General features: G+C 42.9%; 1 protein-coding gene across 2 annotated transcripts; it reads left to right on the top strand.

Annotated features, from left to right (window-relative positions):
• The first annotated feature begins 1,451 nt into the window (after window positions 1-1,451).
• On the top strand, window positions 1,452-21,373 carry TMEM45A (transmembrane protein 45A). 2 transcript variants are annotated; one of them, XM_083737357.1, is made up of 6 exons: window positions 1,452-1,738; window positions 12,665-12,860; window positions 15,280-15,492; window positions 16,459-16,643; window positions 18,274-18,419; window positions 19,848-21,373. In XM_083737357.1, the coding sequence occupies exons 2-6, from the start codon at window positions 12,674-12,676 to the stop codon at window positions 19,939-19,941; spliced, it is 825 nt and encodes a 274-aa protein (XP_083593483.1). In that variant the 5' UTR covers window positions 1,452-1,738; window positions 12,665-12,673; the 3' UTR covers window positions 19,942-21,373. The 2 variants fall into 2 exon arrangements, with proteins under 2 accessions (XP_083593483.1, XP_083593484.1); XM_083737358.1 differs by having other exon boundaries at window positions 1,618-1,738; window positions 12,668-12,860.
• The last annotated feature ends 54 nt before the right edge of the window (window positions 21,374-21,427 follow it).

Below are 21,427 nucleotides of genomic sequence, written 5' to 3'. Positions count from 1 at the left end.
ACAGACTGTTGGTAGTACAAGGCAGCCTCCTATGTTCCCTCTATTTCCAATTTCCAGGAATGAACGTCTCATGCAGCCAAAATTACACCACCTATGCACAAGAGGGAGGTATTGGCACACTTGGTAAAACCATAAGGTCGGACTAGATGCTGTACCTTCCAACTCTAGAATTTTGTGATCGCTATGCCAGCGCTGCTGACTTTTCCTGCTCCCTACCCCCACCAATGTGTGAAATCTTAACATTGTAAAATGCCAAACATTTGTTTGCCTATCGTTTGTAGCACACTGATGTTTATCAGATGGCACAGAGATATATGGCTTTCCTGGTTTTCTGTTCCCCGTTTTGCTTTTCTATTGTTTCTCTTTAAAAACTACTCTTTTACAAAAAATAAGAGGAAGAAGAAGAAGTGTGAGGCTATACTGCAAACAATAGGCTTACCAGCTGCAATAGGAGAGTCAAGCATACCAATTTCACACAGAAGCACATCATTGCTTACTTCAACTCGCCTGTGGAAACGACTCAGAGGCCATGAAAGAAGGAAGGGTAACAACAGGAAGATTTAAAGGAACTATTGGAAACTCAAGGCAGTAGAGATATAAGATGATCAGAGCTCCACCGAACCTGAAGCATGGGAAGTCCCAACAAAAATTTATAATTTGGCAGAATATTTGGACTATATGATATGTATTTGTATAGTTTGGAATATTTAATGTGATTTGATTGGATTGTTAAAATGGAAAATTTAATTAAAATTATTTTTTTAAAAAATTCTAATTACAACCAGAAAACAGAAGCCTCTGAGGATGATGGATTCAAGGAGAGAGAAGCGGTCACCCTTTCCCTGTGCTGGAGAATAAGGGCCAATTTTAATGGGGTCTTCTTCCTTTTGGGGCTGTCCAGCTCTGCAAAAACAAAAGCCTTTTAGTAATAACTGGAACCAAATACAGTAAAGGAATTGAATTTGCATCTATCAGGCCAGGGAAGTTTGCCAAACGATTGCTGCTTAAAGGGTTCTCCTGAAAAATCCAGAGGGCTGTGTCTTAAGACCAGCAGAAGTTCCTACAAAGGAAATAAATGGCTGTTCTTCTGGGACTCCCAAAAGTGCCCACAACGAGGGAAAGAACATCTTCGCTTGACTCTTGGTAGGAGAGCATCCCTCGTTTTCTCCTCACAAGTCAGCAGATCTCCGTGACTCCCAGCCGGGCCAGTGGGCGCCAGTTGTGCCCATCTCGCCTGTGGGACAGGCTCTCCCCTTCGCTGTCTTTGGCCACCTCCCCTCAGTGCCACATCACTGCAGCCCCTGAGGCACTGCCCCTCTTACCCCAGCAGAGGGCGGCTGCAGGGAGGCGGGGAACTCTCTCGCAGACGGACGCCTCCTCCAGCCCATCCGCAGGCGAGAGGGGGCAGAAGGGGCCAATGGGAAGCGGCTGGGGAGGCGGGCGCGGAGGAGAGAGGGAGAAGGCGCCGGCTTGATTGTCCCAGCGGCGCCACTGGCCCGAAGAGGCGCATCTCTGGGCAGCGGGAGGAGGCGGGATGGGAGCGGGGAGGAGCCGCCGCGCGGATGCATCTTTCCCGGACGACAATCGCCTCCAGCCTTTCGTAGCTGCTGCTGAGGAGGGATGAGGTCACCCTTGAAAGTCGCCGGAGCGCCGCGGGTTAAATGATTCTCAGAAGTTCCCAATTGGGACAATAAGGATCATTTTGCAAAAAAAGTTGCAAAGAAGCAGACCAAGTTCGGTAAGCCTTAGCCCTTGTAATTGCGTGGTTCTCCCTCCCCCGTTTCCACAGATTTGAGGGAGTGGATCTCTCCCGTCTGCTCCAGAGTGGATCTCTCCCATCTGCTCCGGAGTGGATCTCTCCCGTCTGCTCGCTGCGTGATCCTGAGCACGTTCACGCAGCAAAAGTCTCCCTTCTTGAGTTTAGCGCTACTCGGGCAGTTCTGCGCTTACCTGGGAATAACTGGATTCCCATGGAGTTCTGAGTAGGAAAAGCATTTATATATGATTTGCAGCGACGTCGACGCACGTCTTTGAGCATCTCTCGCTGGAAACTTTCCGCTCAAGCCTTTCTCACATTCTAGCGGGACGTTCTCCTGCGCAAGTCCCGTCGGAATGAATGTTAAACGCCTTTCTCGCACCTTGGGCGCAGTTTGTTGGGGACTGTGCAGGAGAACTTCCCTCCGGCTGCTGTCTTTTTTTTCTGTGGCTCCTGGAAAGTCCACTCCCTTCCGCGCTACACCGGAGTTTGCGGAATCAAGGGAGAGTGGTGTATACTATAGAATAGTTTTTTTCATATTTGCTGTTATTTGGCCTGCCTTCTATTCTTTATATATTGTGGGGCTTGGTGGGAAACACTCAGTGTGCCTAAATAAACAGGGAAACTTGTTGAAGATTAACTAACGTGATTTAGTTGCTCCTTTGCCTTCAAGACCAGTATGGGTTTTGTTTTCTTCAACAACAGCAACAAGGATGTGATCTAACCAATTTTTTTTAAAAAAATTCATTATTCTGGTAGCACTGCAGAATATTTTCAGCATGAGTCAAATGTTGATGGCAACTGATCTATGTGTAAATACCATACAGCATGTCATAGAATATTAGATACAGGTCTATAGCTTGCTTGTTCCTTTATATGCTAGCCTGGGTTGTTATGACACACACCTTTTTCCGATTGAAAATATGACCCCAAAATATTATCGCCCCGCAATAGGATATTTCAGCATAGTTTTTTTGTTACTGTTATTAAATCTTAACCCATAAAGCATGCTTTCTATATCAAAGGTGATTCTGCAAACCAATGTTTCCCCTATTGAAGTTCATGAAAGTAAGTCATGGAAGTCGAGAAAAAGCTGCTACAACTTAGTTCCCTAAGACAGAATCATCCCTGCCAAAGCCATGCTGCCCAATGTGATTCAAATATTCCAGGTGGTAGAGAAAATGGTGAACGAAGTCTGTAAGATGAAAGATGGCTGTCTAATTCAAGGGATAAATTAATGCAAGTACTAAGTAATGTAGGCCTTCTGGGTCATGTCCTTGTTATCTACACCAGCTCCCAAGGAATGCAGTTGCATATTTTACTGTGGTGAATAATAGAATTGTGGAAGGGATCTTTCAGTTCATCTGCTCCAGGTGTGGGCAGCTGCAAAATGGTGGCTTGGGGGCGTAGCCAGGATTTATGTTGTGGGTGCAGGATTTATGTTGGGGTGTGTGTGCAGAACCAAGCTAACTGCAGTGTGATTGTTCAGTTAGTTAAGTATTCTTATTTATTTATTTATTTGAATGGGGTGGGCAGCTGCTTGAGGGTGACATGCAAAATCTACCCCAGATTTTCTGAAGATCAGGGATTCTTAAAGCTTTTCAGCATGCGTGTAGGGGGCCATTTTGTTGTTGCCATTGTTAAACTAATGGGAATCCGAAACCCCTTGCCAATCTACTGAAAATTGCTGAGATATCACCAATTGATGTAGATTTGTCTTCTGCCTGGCCCATGTCTAGCTGAACCAATCCGCTGCTTAAGGCAGGTTCAACAAGACAGGATATGCTACTGGGCAATGCAAGGGACTTCTTATTCTCTCTTCAAGTTCTGGAACAGATTAAATAAGTTCTTGTTAACTAAGCCCATTTATCATCTCCAATACAAGGACACCCCCCCCCTTGCGATGCATAAGCAGCTCTCCAGCCATAATGTGCCACATGCTACAATTCCCCCTACTGGGGGCACCAAGTCTCTTACTCCATTCTAGATTTCTCTAGCTAGCGCTGATGGGAATGTGGATAGTTTGCATCAGTTGCAGGCTAGTACTTCATACCCAACAGAGTTCCATGTGGTAGATGAGGAAGAATGAAGTGATGGCTCTGTGCAAGAAGTCAAATTTTCGCAAGAAGTCAAACCTTCCCATTGCCTTTTTCAAGAGAGTCATTACATGCCTCTCATGTGTTGATATTTGGTTACCTTAGGTCTTACTCCTCTGTTACCAGAGGCACATGTGGCTCCTGTCAAGCAACCCAGCCTCTTGCAAATTTCAACATTTGTTTAAAAAGCTTGCAGTGTGCCTCCTTCCAGTGTATCTGGTAAGTGTGCACATGCAGACTATCATTTTCCGCATTTGCAACAGAAATAAAACAACAGAAATTGCCAACAGTGGACTCTTGAGCAAGGTAACCCCGCAAAGAAGAAGAAAAAGAAAGAGCCGGGGTGGATTTGACTGAAATCAAATCAATTTAAATCACGATTTAAATCACTAGTCAGTAAGACATGATTTAAATCATTTTTTTACAGAAAGACCCATACTTGCTAGTATAATCTTAATATTTACAACCATTTTTGGAATAATAAATTTTCAGACTAGTTTTTACAGTTATATCAAAAATTACTGATTTGGTTATACTATTAGAAATACATAGACAGATAATTATGAAATTATTGCTTATATTTGGACAACTTTTCTGCTGTACTTTATTATAAGGAGAAAAATAATCATTTTCTTAATAACAATTTAAACAATTTATTTAGCTAAAACAATAACATTATAGCATATGTATCCATGTTTGTTAACTGATGTGGTTAAACAATTTTTTTAAAAGAAAAAACACACCTTAGACTGAGTTTTAGCACACATGAAAAAGTTAAAACAAATTTTTATTCCCTGATGAATAGCCTTTGGACTATAATGTAACTTAAATAGAAAACTATCTTTAGAAAGATTCTTCCTCCAAAAGCATTTTATTTTAAAAACCCAATTTAAATAAAAAGAATCCAATTTAAATAATAATTAAAAAATCATTTTTTTTTAAATTAATCATTTCTTTTTGTCCACCCTGGAAAGAGCATTGAAACTCAGCTGCACAAGCAGTGTGCACACAAGTGGAGGTTAATGAAATAAAACAAATAGTTCTCTTTAACTGCTGACCAACAACAACAACAACAACAACAATTTATTATTTATATCCCGCCCATCTGGCTAGGTTTCCCCAGCCACTCTGGGCGGCTTCCAAAAAAGTATTAAAATACAGTAGTCTATTAAACATTAAAAGCTTCCCTAAACAGGGCTGCCTTCAGATGTCTTCTAAAAGTCTGGTAGTTCTCTTTGACATCTGGTGGGAGGGCGTTCCACAGGGCAGGTGCCACTACCGAAACGGCCCTCTGCCTGGTTCCTTGTAACTTGGCTTCTTGCAGTGAGGGAACCGCCAGAAGGCCCTTGGCACTGGACCTTAGTGTCCGGGCAGAATGATGGGGTTAGAGACGCTCCTTCAGGTATACTGGACCGAGGCCATTTAGGGCTTTAAAGGTCAGCACCAACACTTGGAATTGTGCTCGGAGACATACTGGGAGCCAATGTGGTCTTGGCGGCTGCTCCCAGTCACCAGTCTAGCTGCCGCATTCTGGATTAATTGCAGTTTCCGGGTCGCCTTCAAAGGTAGCCCCATGTAGAGCGCACTGCAGTAGTCCAAATGGGAGATAACTAGAGCATGCACCACTCTGGCAAGACAGTCCGTGGGCAGATAGGGTCTTGGTCTGCATACCAGATGGAGCTGGTAGAAAGCCGCCCTGGACACAGAATTAACCTGCACCTCCATGGACAGCTGTGAGCCCAAAATGACTCCCAGGCTGTGCTCCTGGTCCTTCACTGGTTCTGATTTGAAAGAGAGTACATAGGGTGCCTCTGCTATAGGCTTCTAGTTAATTGAGATAATTGCTCAAATTCAAGCTGCATCATTCTCTGCTGTAGGAATGTAGGAAGTCAGTTCCACTGGCCAATACCATTTTATACCTTAGACCCATTAAAGATGATCCATTGACTTCTTCTTAAGAAGGTCCACAGTGTGACTGCCCTCTCCATGTGTGCGTCTTGCACATCTTCAAATTCCATAAGAACATCCATTACCTGCCTGGAGGATCTTACAAAAAATGCACAGCAAGTTCAAAACAGTGTGAGACAAAACACCCCATAAGTTAATAAAGTCAGCAACGTTTATTGCAGAGACAACCTTGGATATGATTCAATTCGCGGCTCATGCGATAGATACAAAAATGGTGGCATGCCAGGCTCTGTAGCTGAAACACTAAGAAGCACACACCCCATTTGAAGTGTATTCAGAGATGATGCTTTGAAGGATATCCTAACAGTGTCTAAGACAAGAGGAAGGTGCTCATCACACAGACAGAGGGGGGAAAGTATTCAAAGTGGCACACCTTATTCGCTATACCAGTCCTTTCGGAATTCCCAATACCAAGAGAAAGCCAGAAATTATAGACAAAACCTCAATGGCACAAACCTAAATACCCTGAGAAGCAGCATCCAGATAGGTTCCAGAATCCCATGGAGAATACCAAGTCCCACCCCAAGAAAACTGAATACAATAAGGTTGGGGTCATCTTCAATATTTGTTCATGTGTTACAGCACGCAACCATGGATTGCTGGTCCTGAATGTGATAAAACATGGATACAGAATTCCTATTGACACCCCAATGCTTCCCTGCATTTCCTCCCAGTGGTCCTAGTCCTCAAACAGAACGAGTCTTGTCCCACCACAGGGATGTAGTCAGGACAGAGGTGAGGGACCTTTTCCAGCTGACAGCCACAGTCCCTTCTGGGGGCCATGTGCAAATGATGTGGGGGGCTAGAGGCAAAAGTGGGTGGAGCAATAAATGCTAATTTTACATTTTGCACAGTAGGCTAGTTTCTGCACACACACACACACACACACACACACTCCTTTGTATTCTCTATGCAGGCAAGCAGGAGACATTATCGGAATTCAGCTTGTCAAAAGCATTTGAGAAAGGTGGAAAGCCTGGCCTGGGAGAGAAGGTATGGTTTGGGGAGAATCTCGAGGGCCAAACGGAGAGACATGGAGGGCCGCATTTGGCTGGTGGGCTCAGGGTTCCCCACTCTTGTCCTAGGTAATATAAAGATCAGTTCACGCAACAACTCTGAAGGACAAGCCAGTATGATCATAAAATAATTGGGAATTCTGCTGAGAAATACTACCTAACTTAAGATCACTTGGTGAATTTCTTGCTGATCTGAGTTCTAGCTCATTCTTTAACCACTGCCCTACCCCGCTTCCTGATTTCAGTGAATAGGGATTGTGAAACATTATGCACAGTGACAAGAGATAGTTCCAGTGTTTGATGTGCCCTTGAGTTTGGAGACAAGTCAAACATTGATAAATATATTTCCCCAAAAATAGTGTATCTTTTTCTTCTAAGGAAAGGTTTCTGTAAAATATATGTTTCACAGTAACCTTTTATTAGTGGTGTTAGAAGAAACACACACACTATTTTTAGGTAAAGGTAAAGGTATCCCTGCCCGTACGGGCCAGTCGTGTCCGACTCTAGGGTTGTGCGCTCATCTCACTTAAGAAGCCGGGAGCCAGCGCTGTCCGAAGACACTTCCGGGTCATGTGGCCAGCGTGACGAAGCTGCTCTGGCGAGCCAGCACCAGCGCAGCACACGGAAACGCCGTTTAGATAGATAACATTTTTTTGTCAGAAGACAATATTATTCCATACAATATTTTTTCCCCATTCAGTTTTGGCTCCTTATCCAAGAGAAAAGTTATTTCAACACAAAACAAAACCCTCATTATTTCTGTTCTACAGTGATTTAACACAGCACATTCTGTTTTTAAAGCTGCCTGTACTGTAAGGTTCTGCCAATATTTACAAACCTGCTTGGATAGCCAGAAAATGAGAAGGAAAGTCTGAGAGACTTACTGGAGTCATCAGTTCCTTAAAAAGCACTTTTGTTGTCTGCCATTTTGAGTCTGACATCTTCTAAGGTTTACACAGCAAATTACAAGGTCTTTTAATGCCATAAACAAAGCTGGCACAGAAAAGGAACAAAGGGCACATATTACACCTTATAACTTGTGCTATCAGTTTGATTCTTCCAGAGACTGGTGACCACAACATTTCCTTCAGATTGCTTGCATACACTTTCTCTCCTTCTGGCCCACAAATTTTGGCTGTTTCTGTGCCGGCACCCATTGCAGCCTTTGACACTTTACTTTCTACCTCATTGTTTCTTCTTGCACACTACAGGCTGAGACTTGTGACTTGTATCAATGGCATGGTACATAGTAAGAGGACAATTGTGGGGTTCTATCAGGGAACTGCCATCGGAGCCAGAGGCGGAGGCAAGGCTCCCAAGCGATGCTGGAGAAGGGCCCAGCAGGGAGAGAGGCAACTCATCGGCTGGGGAAGGAAATCAGCGTAACACCAGGGATAAAGGGGGGCAGATGGGGGAATCAGTGAGGGGGCTCCAGGACTCCTCGCTGGAGACCAGCGGGGAGAGCACGGGTCCTCCGCTGCCCACACCCACCCTGTGCAGAAGACTTCCACGCAGGGAGAGTAGGCGGAGACTTGGCGTCAAAGAACTTATTTGCTGGAAGAGGTTCAAGAAACGCCCACTGACGGATTCTGCTAGCGACTGAAACAGCCACAAAGTGTAGGGCTGTCCAGACAGAAAAGGTTTAACCAGGCAACCTAGCCAAGAGTGGCGGCAACTTACGCACGAGCAACCCCTATAACCATTACAGGTTCCTTTTTAGGCTGCCCAGTCTGCTGGATATGGGAAGAGGAGGGTCATGGTGATAATGTGAGGCTACCTATTTGATCCCCAGTTGTTCAACATTGCATAGATGAGTGTTGAGGGGCCCTAATCCAGGTGCTCTACCTAATCAGGTGATAACTGGGGAAAGGGCTCTAGTAGTAGTGGTTCCCTGCTTAATAACGATTTATTTAACTAAAACAATATTTATTTAACTAAAACAATAACATTATAGCATATGTATCCATGTTTGTTAACTGATGTGGTTAAACGATTTTTTATATATATATATAAAAAACTTAGACTGAGTTTTAGCGCACATGAAACAGTTAAAACAAATCCTTATTTCCTGATGAATAGCCTTTGGACTATAATGTAACTTAAATAGAAAACTATCTTTAGAAAGATTTTTCCTCCAAAAGCATTTTATATTAAAAAACTGATTTAAATAAAAAAAATCTGATTTAATTTTTTTAAAAAAATCCATTTTTTTGCATTATTATTTTTTAAATCATTGATTTCTATCCACCCTGCTCCCTTCTGAGTAGACACATATAGGACTGCGCTGCATGGCTGCAATGTTCTGCACATGTATCTAGAAGTTAGACTTACTTTCGAGTAAACATGCCTAAGATTACACCAACAGTCTTTTTGGGAGCAGAAAAAGCATGAACATTGATCTTGTGATTTGTGCATGTTTATAAGCAAAATGGAATTTATCTCAACATTTTTACCAGATTCTTATTCCTTCTTGAGCCCCATGTTTTTGTTTACTAAACATTGCAATAATGTGCTGTTGTTCGTTTGAATTCATTGTAACTGCAGTCATTATTATTTATTATGGTTGCTAATTGCCTTGGTGATATCTCAAAGCGACTTGCAAGATGCTTAAAGCACAGAATGACTTATCAAATATTTAACATCCAAATGCCATTGAACAGGCACAAAAAGAAAACGTCAAAATGACTAAAGGTGTTCATCATTCATAACTGCTTCCTGAATACAAGCTGTTTGTAGGCTCAGTGTACATCAACTGGCTGCCTTTGATGTGTTGGCACAGGGGGCAGCTTTCCTGCCTAGTCTGTGCACCTGCACAAAGAATAAATTCAGTGGCATTCAGAGAGATCAAAAACCAAGGGAAGGAGAGCTAGCTAGCAGAAAGAAAAGAAAAGAAAAACATTGCTACATATAAAGACAACAGTAGTACAGCCAAACCTCGGATCCTGAACATCTTCATTTTGGAACGTTTTGGCTCCTGAATGCTGAAAACCCAGAAGTAAGTGTTCCAGTATTTGAACATTTTTCGGAAGCTGAACGTCCGACGCGGCTTCTGCTTGAGGGCAGGAAGCTCCTGCGACCAATCAGAAGCTGTGCCTCTGTTGTTGAACATTTCAGAAGCCGAACTGGCTTCTGGAACAAATTATGTTCAACAACCGAGGTTTGATGGTATATTAATCATGCAGACAGGCTTTGAAGTGTTCCCATTTCAACTTTTCAAATAAATGCCATTTGTGACTCAGGAATGGGGAACCTCAGACTCGGGAGTCAAATGCAACCTATCTGTCAAACGCCCTCGAAATTCCCCAAGCCTCACAAACTTTCATGAGTCACACCCCTCAACTGTTCTGCTTTGCACCCTCATTGAGTGTTTTTTGCCTAGCTGGAATGTGTCCTTGAATGCTAATAATGCTTCTTCCTTGGCTGGAGAGAGAATAGAGAAAGGTATGTGAAAGTGAAGAAACCAACCTGTTGCCTACTTTTGTGGCCTACTTTTGCCTCTGACCATGTCCACCTCTGGCATGTGATGGGAGGGCATCCAAACTGGAATGTGGGAACATGCACATCTTTTGGAGCTGAACATGCACACCCTTATATTTTAGATTTTTAGCTTACCGCTTCCCCAATGGGAAGGGGAAAACTCAAGTAAACAAATCAGTGAGTTTCTTCTAGTTTAACTAGTTTCCTCCCAGCCTTCTTCAGCTAACACCTGGACCCAAAGACCAGCTCAAACAGAGGGGCCTCATGCACCTTCTGAAAAGTGTGCTAGGTTGGACTTCCACAAATGTAAAGTAGAGAGGAATTGGTAAATGGGGTTTGCAGCAAATGCAGCAGAGGGTTTCAAGTTTTTGGAAGTAGAAATTTCCTTTCCTCAAGTAAAATGGTGCCTGTTAGTTTTATGTTGTTGACGTTTCCGTGGTTATCACAAGGTGAACATATATAAAATGGCTGTGGCGTCACCACAGCAAATATTCCCTTTCAATTTAATCTTGGTTATAGTGAGGAGTGCCTTTGAACTTTGCTACTAATCTCCCCACTCTCCCTGCTTCAGATAAATCTGCAAATGTGTTCCTGGGCTAAAATAGTAAACTAACAAGGATGTATTTATATTTTTTGCTATTCTGGGTATTTACTGACAGGAAGAAGAAGAAAAGCCTAACCATTCAAAGCAAACCTAGATTTGAACCTTACAGAGTGTATGTTGGGTATGACTATTCAAGCCTGACCAAAGAAAATATTTGTTAAAGAGAAGGAATATATATCCTACATCAGCTTCCCCTCCAATTAATCAAAATCAACGCAAATCTGAGGTTCTGCCCCCCCCATCAAAAGCCTGCCCCCCAACAATAATCCTAGCTACACCCATGCTCAGGAGGGAGACATATAGAAGGTTGGGGAACTGACAGAAAGTACTACCTTGTTTCAGAACCAAAGCTTTAAGACCTAAGCTGTAACACCTCAGTGTTTATTTTAAGGAACAGAAGAAAATATTAGTTGCACATTTATCATCTTGTTTAAGCCTGTAACTACCACTGAATTTTACATATATATGCTTGAAATAATTCCATCTCCTGGTGCATCTCTTGTTTTATTAATATTGTTGTAAAATAAAATCTTTTTCTTGTTTAACTTCCCCATGTCTCCAAGTGCAAACGTTTTCTTTTAAAAAAGCAAAAATTAGCCAGTCGTGAGAGAGGGCATATCTCACTAATACAGTCACAATTGTTTTTCAGTAGAGAAATTTGAATCTGGGTGGTGAATCAGCTGCTGTTGTATTCCGCCATAAGATAAATATTCATTTGCTTAGCTTTTCTTTTTTGCATGTTGCCTCTAAATATTGCTCTTTGGTCTACCAGCAACTTTGCTGTGGGCGCTGCCTTTTCATAGGGACAATGGGTCCAACTATCAGGGTCAAGGGTAAATAGCTAGCTGTCATAAAGCAATAAAAGCGGGGGGAAATGCTGATTTTGAGCCTGACAATCTTCGTTAAAGATTAACACTCAACCTGCATGTTCACAGACACTTTAATTGCATTTACTTTCCATTTAACAAGCCATTTCCATGTTGTAACAATTTTCAAGGACCTGCTCAGCTCATTAGAAGCTTTAGGCTGCAGTCCAAAACACAGTTAGAGAACGGGGGGGGGGGGGAGGAGCTTAATGGAGCTGGGGGGGGGGCACCACAGCATCCACAGCCCTGTTGCTTATAGCAGCTAAAGGTGGTGGGGCAGGCAAATAACTGCACCAGCCTAGGGCTTTCTGTAGGCCAGTCGAGACTGACGGGCTGTGGCTATGGAAATAAAATACAAAACCGAGCCTGGTACAAAGGGAATTTGGATCGCAGCGTTGAGGAGGGGTGGAAAGGAATCTGGAACCAGACTGTTTCAATGAGAAGCGCATATGCACATATCTTTTAATACAAGCTGAGATTGCAGGGGGTTGGAGTAGGGGTTCCCTTCCAGCTCTACAATTCTATTATTCTAAGGGTGGAGAACCTGTGGCTCTCCAGATGTTCTAGGACTTGCAGCCTAGCACTGGTTATGCTGACTTGGGCTGGTGAGAGTAGGAGACCCAGCTGCATCTGGTTCTCCACCCCTGCTCTAAAGGAGAGCTCAGATCTTCTAAGCATTCTAACACTAGGCTCCTCGCCATCTCCAAGGCTGCATCTGTCCAACATAATGAGGATCCACGTGGCAAGCAAATGTTGTAAAGCCACCTCCTGCAGGAATATGTTTATATGCAGACTGAAACTTAGATTAGAGCTACAAGTTATGGGTTTCTTCCAAGAACGCTTTACTAAAAAACACTCTTTGACCGTATCTTTTTGTGCAGTAGGAAAAGATGGCAAATTTTAAAGGTCATGCACTTCCTGGGAGTTTCTTCCTTATCTTTGGCCTGTGGTGGTCTGTGAAATATCCACTGAAGTACCTCTGTCGAAGGAAAAAGAATGCTTCCATTGGTTCCAAGGCAGGATTTCATCGCTTAGAAATAGCAGAAGGCATAGCCAAAGCCTCCTTTGCCCTTATTGGTAAGTTGATTTTCTTTAGCATTTAAAAATGGTTGCTGTCAGAGCTGCCTCTAGGTCCCAGCTCACAGAGGACCAACGCTAGGCTGTCTTAATGTAAAAAAGTCTTTATTGAAGTTCAGTTTCCATTTCAAAGCCGCAGTGTGCAGCCCTACGTCTTAAACCCTAGATCGGCGAAGTCCCGTCTGAGTCTCCTCCCCTCTGACACCAGTTTAAGATCCTAGCCCTGCTCCACCTTTTCCGCTGCTCTCTCCTCCTCTGGGTCCTCCTGCCCGCTGGGGCATTGCCCTTTCTGGACTCTTCCGACGCTGAGTCGCTTAGCTCCTCCCCCTGCCTCCAGCGGGCTTTAGGACCCGGTTCCCAATCCTCATTCTCTGCTGTCCCACGCTCCTGTACATTTGAACTTGCCTCTCGCGCCAACCCAGTGACCTTTCTCCTAACCGTTACACTACTTCTGTCACTGCTTCCCTCTTCCGGGATACTGGCCGGATCTGACCTCCCCTCCGTTGTCCGACTCTCCGATGGAGGCGTGGTCAGCTCTGCCTCGTCTTCTCTCCCTGGTGGGGAATGCACTGGCCCCGATACTTGGGACTCTTCCCCCCCACTCTGCTCTGGTGGGGAAGCTGGTCCTGATTTCCAACTACTGCTCTGGGAGTCCCTGCTGCCCCGTTGCTCCTGGGGCGTTCCCCTTGGGAACCCCCTACCCCTGGCCACTGGCGCCCCCTTCTGTGAATCTTCCGATTCGCTGGAGAGGCTCATGGAATCCCTCGGACCACTGTCATCTCCTACGCTCCCCTCGGATTCCTCCCCCTCGCTCTCCATTTCCTCCCCCTCCTGTGCCTCTGCTCCTGAGCCCCTGACAGTTGCGATTGAGGATGTTTGGGTCTTCATGAATAACAATACAAACCATGATTATTTTTGAAACAATATGCATTAATGGTAAAACAAATTGTAGTGTGGATTCTGTCATAGCTCAGTGGCAAAACATCTTTTTTCTGTGTAGAAGGTCCCATGTTCAGAGTCAGCCTCCCTGGGGAGAGCATTCCATGAGTGGAGGGCTTCCACAGAAAGGGCCCACTCTCATATTTCTGCCCACCAGACCTCACATGGAGGAGGTACACAAAGAAAGGACTCGTATGATGATACACGGTGTCAGGATGCTGTCGGTGGCTCCTGGCTGGTTGCCCAGGAAAGAATAAAGACAAGGGAAAGTTTCTTACAGTCTTTCTTTATTGCAAACTCTACAGAGAGAGGATATAGAACCCAGCCTCTTGGATAATGGCATTGTTCCAAGTGAATCTCCACCCCCGGTCTCTCCCACTTTCTCATTCGTCATTCTCATTGCCTCCTCTACGGGTGCCGCTAAGTGCCCTCTGTCTTTGAGGTCTTTGCTCTCCTACTTTTAAGGCTCACCGGGTTCTGGGAGATGGATGGTCTGGAATGCTTTCTAGGGACAACGTGTCAGCCAACTTCTGTTCTGGCTCTCCCATGATTTCCCCCTCATATGCCTCTGAGCTGTGACCTCCCGCAAACCCCTGTTGTAAATCTATATTGTTTTCCTCTTCCTCCTCCCTGGATGAGGTCTCCACCATTCCTCCTCTGCCCAATCTCTGGGTCGGTTTATATGATGGTCCTTGAGGTATTACGGTCCTGAGCTATTTAAGGTTTTATAGGTCAAAACCAGCACTTTAAATTGAACCTGGATACTAATTGGCAGCAAATGCAGTCGGGCCAAGATTGGTGTAATGTGCTCAAACTGTCTTCCCCTGGTGAACAACCTGGTCACTGAATTCTGCACCAGCTGAAGTTTCTGAACTGCCTTCATCATGCTGCAATAATCTAACCTGGAAGTTACCACATCATAGACAACTGATGTTAGGCTACCCCTGTCCAGATAGGAGTGTAGCTGGGCCACCAGCCGAAGTTGATGGAAGGCACGTTTTGCTACTGAGGCCACCTGAGCCTCAAACAACAACAGTGGATCCAACAGTATCCCCATTCTGTGTACCCATTCCTTCAGAGGGAGTGGAATCTCATCAAGATCAGGCAGCCTTCTATCAATCCAGTCTAGGGAACCACCCACTAACACTGCCCCCATCTTGTGTGGATTGAGCTTCAAGTTCATTGGCTCTCGACCAGTCCATTACCGGGATGGTGTCAAGTTTCCTTTTGGGGTTCATAGTTGTGGTTCCAGATGCTTAATAGTGCTAAAGAAAGAAGATATGAAATGGAGTTGTGGGCAGTAGCATTGACTAGATCAAGAGGTATGCGTAAAGGACTGACCTGAATTTTCAGCTCTTGCAAAATAAGCAAGGAGAAAGGCTGCAATTACCACAGTGATGCTAAAAGGCTTTAACTAGTCTTTAATCAAGCAATTGAATAAGAAGGTTGTTGACACAGTCTGCCATTATTTCACACACAGGTATGATCGCCGAGCAGTTTGTTCCTGATGGGCCACATCTGAAGTTGTATAATTATGAAGAGAAACAATGGGATCACCTAATGAACTGGCAGCATGCAACCATGTATCTTTTCTATGGCATCTCAGGGATGGTAGACATTGTGGTGCACAGCACTAATGTGTTACCAGTAGCCTTGGACAGGTTGATGCTTTCGATTGCTGTTTTTGTGGAAGGTGAGTTGACTGTATCATACTGTTAATGGAGGAAAATCTTTTCTGCACTCTTAACACAAAAATGAGAAGACGAAAGGTTATCAATTAGAGCAGTGCTCGCCAACCTGGTGCCCAAACAGAACACACTTATTGATGAGTGTGGCTCTCTGCTTTGAGTTAACAATATGTTTAGAACAGAAGCATGGACTTTAGGGTTGCCATATTTCCAAAATATTTTAAAAATAGGAAAGCACATATATGTACATGCATTTTCGTTTATGAAATGAAAATACTTCAGCATTTAATGTAAATTATGCATACAAATATAATAAGAACAATACCTTGGGGGGGACACAACCAATATTTTTGTCCACATTTTATCGACCTGTTTGCTGCTGGTGTTTTGTAAGCTGCCTTGTGTTGAGTCTTGCCCTTTAAAGCAGAGTATAAATCTTTCAGCAAATAAATAGAGGGAAAACGTGTACATGAAAACTTTCATAGTGGGGTTCACATTCGTACTTCCCCCTACTTCTGCCCTAACTGTGGGTTTGAGGGTGTCAAGCATATGGAGGGAAGATATATTTTTTTCGTCTCTTGCCCAAGTCCTGATAAAAATCGCTTCCCCACTGGACTGCTTTGCTCTGTGTTGCCAGTTAAAATAGTCCCCAACACCTATTATTAGTTACAGAGAGGGAGCATGAACCTGACATGGTTGCTAATTAGTATCCCATCTAGTTTCTATTTTGGCCCTGAGCACCACAGACTTGGGGAGTCCTGAGCTATCTCCCCTCTAGTATCCAAAGGAGGTGGGATATTGGATTCTCCCTACTGAAATTCTAGGTACTTCTTGACTTTACTAGAATAATGCATGCATATACACACAGGTTACTTGAAACAAAACCAAAATATTACGGTTTGTAACAGAAATTTTGTTCAGTAAATTAAAACGTGAAGCAAAAGTAGACCCTCTCATTTCTTTGTTACCAGGATTTCTCTTTTATTTCCACATCCACGGGCGACCTATGTTAGATTACCATGTTCATCAGTTACTTGTAGTGGCCGTCTTTGGAGGAGCTGCTTGCATCTTCTTGGAGGTCTTCTTCCGTGGCGTCATTGTCCTTGAGATGTTCCGAACAAGTCTTTGTATACTGCAGGGGAGCTGGTTCTGGCAGGTGAGTGAGTCTCTGTTTCCTGCCTTTGTAATCAGTTAATTCCCAGAAAAACTTTGATTTCAGGCCCAGCAGCAGCCAGCAATATCCTTAGGGAGATGATACCATTGCCCTGCCCCCCATAGTCTGGTGTTCCTCTAATTACCAAGCAGTCACTATTGAAATTGGAGCTGGTTATGTCACTCTGGGGCTTTGTGCTTTATTACATTGATGGCTGCCTGGTACTCAACAGAGGAAGGCTGCCACCACCTTCCTCTTCATTCATCATCTTCTGCTTTCTCATGCCTGCATTCAACAGAAATGTATTAAACTATTGCATTTATATCACACCTTTTCTCCAAGGAGCTCAAGGTGGTCCACATGGTTTTCCCCCTCCTCATTTAATCCCCACAGCAACCCTTGTGAGGTTAGTTGAGCTGAGAGACAGTGAGTGGCCCAAGGTTACCCAGTGAGCTTCACAGCTATGGAGATTTGAACTGGGGTCTCTCAAGTCCTGATCCAAGACTCTAACCACTACACCATGCCTCTGAGTCAGAGGAGGAGTCAGACCACCCAACCCAATAGGGATCCTATAAATCAGGCCCCATGCCTGGTCCACTCTGCAACAGGGATCTGGCCTGTCTGAGAAACTTGTGGGGAGAAAATGAAAGGCTGTAAAATGACACTCTTGGGGGAGCAGCCCGGAAGATGAGATTGAAAAATGGGAGGGCTGGTCCTTAGATGGATAAGTTTGGAGCTGTTCATTTGTCTTTCAAATACTGCACTGCAGATCAGACAGCTGCATTGTTTGTAACCAACCATTTTTCCTATTGAATAGAGGTGGCACAACAATGTACTCATTCTGGCAAACTTTCATATTTCTGGGATGGATTATATCTTGCCCCATTATTGAAACCACTATTGCTTCAAAGCTCAGGGCAAGGGAGTTAAATGAAACTCTGAACTCTGCTGTTTTGTAAATCTTCTGTGTTTAGCTTTGTACATGCCACTTTGTTATGAGTTCCGTAGGCGCAGTACTGTTGTTTGAGAGTATATATTATGACAAGGAAAACATCTAGGTAAAAAAGAGAAAAGGTGCAGAGTTTCTTTGACAAATGGAAGAGTTCACAACAGCAGAACAAGTTTCAGAAGGGAAGGCAGCTCTCCCATTTGCAGTGATTTCTATAAATAAGCTTAAATAAATATGTTCAGTACCATAGAAGAATTCACCAATGCATTCTCTTCTCCAGGGTGTTCCTCTGTAGATTTGGGATTGAGACTTATCTTCTTTTACTTCTGCTTGTAAATTTCTATTTAAGAAACATTTCAAAAATGTAACTGTGAAGTTACTTTCTTTGTGCTGGTGTTATTATAAAAATATAAGTGTGTGTCTTACATCTTTCAAAATATAGACCAATGATGCATCATTTTATAACAATTATCTTTAAAATCATAACACAATGTGAATTTTAACCCTTTAGTCCACATATACTCTCACTGTTCCATCTGTATGTTATAACCAATTTTGTTTACCCATTTGACCATGCATTCTTTAATTAGTTCTTCTTCTGTTTCAAATTTCTACAAAACTTTATACATTTTTGCAATAACATATCCATCATCTGCCACATGTCCTTTTTTTTTGACACCACAGATTGGATTTGTACTTTATCCTCCAAGTGGGGGTCCAGAATGGAACCAAACGGACCACAATAATATCATGTTCATCACCATGTGCTATTGCTGGCATTATGCATTTGCACTTCTAATAATGGCTTTGAATTACACTGTAATCAGCTGGTAAGTAAATCCCGAAGAGCTTCATTTAACTTGCCACTAAATGCTAGAGCGTTGTTCAACATAACAAAACTCTCAGCTTTGCAAAATTGGCCACTCCAGTTCTGGAGGAGTGCGAAACTGCAATGGCCTCCATATGTCTGCAATGGCCTCCATATTGTGTCATTGGCACAACCCAAGTGGACTTTGCTGTTTTCTCACAACCTTGCTAGGAAATAAGCAAAGGTCCTCTGTGTCATTTATGTAGCAGTCAACAATGTGCATTTTTTTTTCTTCTGAAAGAGGTAGCTGTCTGTTGAACTCTTGTGAGGCTCTTTCCTGTAGTCTGTCTCTTCTCAAAGTTTAAGATCAGGGAAGATGCACGAATGTTTTGCTCATGGGTCTATTTGAAATGCCAGCACCCAGCCCTAGAATATTATATGTTTGGGTCCAGAGAAATGCCATTGGAAAGGAAAGGAGTGGCAGAGTGGTGCCCCTCACTGGCCCTCAGGTCAGTTGCATCACTACTGCCTACCAGGAGGTAGAGGGTGAGGGATGAGGTCAGAATGGTGGAAATGGACCAGCAGGAGCACATGCATCCTAGCCTCACAACCCCCTCCCTCTCCCACTCTGCACCCTGTAAGCAGTAGTGACACAACTGACTAGAGATCAGGTGACTTCCAGCACCCATCACATTGCTGGAGAGTAATTTTCCTGCCTCTGCCAAGGGTTGAGGGACTCTGCTGAATGGCAGATGATGTACAGGAGGATTGAGGAGGGGACAGCTGACTTTAAAGTTTGACAAAACGTTGGTGAGTTGACTTGGGGTATACATTGTTGCTATGGTAATCGCGTATAAAATAGGCAGCTCCCCACTTGATTCATGTGCAAAGCACAAATATATATAAACAACTAAGGTAAGATTGCCAACTTCAATTAAAAATTATACGAAATGAAACATTTATTTTATTTTAATGAAAATTTGCAGTCTCTGATGTCACCAGATTATATTGGCCCACACCACAGGGAGAAAAGTCATTTAGTAATCAGCTGAGTGCCCTGAATGAGCTGATAATGGGGTTATTAACTATTTTACACAAATATCTTAAAAAGAGCAAAGCTATATGTGAGTGTTTCAGAAGTGCCCTCTCTGCATGGACATAGATGATGTTGGGATGGATTTTGCTTTAAATGACCCTCAGATATTGTTGAAGGCAGCTCAATCATTTGTGCACTTGAGAAAACTCTTCTATATTTTAGAATAGTTGGATCTTGTAGATATATATGCCACTGTATCAGGATATATAATTGGAAAACAGTTAAACCAGGAATATAAGTTTCTCATTCAGAAAGGCTTTTCTGTTGTTTGATATCAAATAGGTGTTGATTTCCTGACACCTAACTGGGTGAACATGTAGCCCAAATGGTTCTGCTTTGTTTTCCCCTCTCCAGGATAGTTCGCACAAAACTAAAACAAACTCCATCCATGGAAATTGGATTATTGAAAACATCTGAGCGAGACCAGGAATCGGAAGATGAGATCTAATTCAGCACAAATGTTTTCTTAAGGTTTAGCACCTATTCTTTCCACTTCTGAATTGTAATGGCGTTGTTTGTCACATCATTAAGACTCTGCATTAATTTATGAAACTTCCATTAGTGCATCGTTTATCCTTTGCTTGAAGTAGAAAGAGAATGTTTTGCTAATGAATAGGCTGGGGTGACATTGTCATGTGCAAATCAATCCAGACCATTATTATGGGGCTATTCTTTCATTGCTCTTGGGTAAACTGGGATATTTCCACATGTGGCAATCAAATGCAACCCTGCCGTTGCATAAAACTGATTGTATACACCTGAAAACCAATTCAGTCATAAAATGTGCGTATCTATTTTTAACTATAAAGAATAATTTGTTGTCTGTCCAAAGTGTATCTTGCAAATTTATATTTTTCAAAGTTATTGCTTTGTTATTATTTATTATCGAGTACGATCTAATTGCATTAAAGGAAATACAAATCTAGTGCAAAAAAAAAGTTAGTGTCATGACTTAGGACACAATGGTATTCTTGAAATGCTGGATGATTGTAAGCACTATGTTAGACTTGTTACTTACCTTGTAGCAGAGTCCATTTATATAAATAAGGCATATATGTCTGCTGTATATCTTAGAGCCTTTGCTCTGAATTTATTCAGTGTGTAGTAGAGCTGGGTGAGAGGGTTCAAATCCCCACTTGACCATGAAACTTGACTGCACCTTGGAAAAGTCATTATGTCTCTGTGAGGCATGAGGAATATGAGGCCCTCCAGATGTTGTTGCACTCCATCTCCCATCAGCCACAGACAGTAAGGCCAGTGATCATGTAGGATGGGAGTTGTAGTGCAGCAACCTCTGCAGAGCCACAGGTTCACTATCCCTATACTCAAAGCAAACAGTGATTACTGTTTGGGAGAGGGATATGGCCGTGCTACCTCCCTCACTTGCAGATACCTCTTCCTGGAAGTAGTACTCATTCCTTTTGAGTTTGCTTACTGGGAAAGCACCATTTAGAAGTATCCTTATTTGTGCCACATTACTCAGTATGAAGCTATACTCAGGAAATACCGTATGACATAGTGTGCCTTTTAGCTTTCTTGTCAGTAAGTATATTATCGGCTGGGAATAGCATATGTGGGACATAAAATGGCAAGTGTGTCTAGCAGATTTAATAGGATGTATATATGTTCTGTTTAGGAAATCCAACTTTAAATGACTCTTCTACCAATGGACAAGAGCATTTTGATTTCTACTTCATATGCACTTTCTAAACACCAAAAGTTATTGTTACAGCAATCTTTTGGTAGAGAAGAAGAAGAATTCTGTTTATCAAGTAATCAATGAAGGATCCTTCAGGCTAGTGCAGCTACTTAAAATTATGAATAATAACTTGGTTTTAAATGTTGAAATAAATTGTTCCAGTTTACTTTGAAACAAGCAACATTTGTAGTCTGGATTGTTTTTTTACCCTTTTGTTAAGTTCCGTTTTTTAATC

This window comes from Podarcis gaigeae, assembly GCF_964106915.1.
Source record: "Podarcis gaigeae genome assembly, chromosome: 4".
Lineage (NCBI taxonomy): Eukaryota > Metazoa > Chordata > Lepidosauria > Squamata > Lacertidae > Podarcis > Podarcis gaigeae.
The sequence above is the reverse complement of the archived record's forward strand: the minus strand, read 5'-3'. Positions and strand labels throughout refer to the sequence as shown.

What these genes read in the sequence shown, in the direction of transcription:
- TMEM45A (XM_083737357.1), top strand. Translation starts at nt 12,674, where the DNA reads ATGGCAAATTTTAAAGGTCATGCACTTCCTGGGAGTTTCTTCCTTATC. An exon ending in AGCCTCCTTTGCCCTTATTG is followed by an intron (nt 12,861 to 15,279) that starts GTAAGTTGATTT and finishes TTTCACACACAG; the next exon opens with GTATGATCGCCGAGCAGTTT. An exon ending in GATTGCTGTTTTTGTGGAAG is followed by an intron (nt 15,493 to 16,458) that starts GTGAGTTGACTG and finishes CTTTGTTACCAG; the next exon opens with GATTTCTCTTTTATTTCCAC.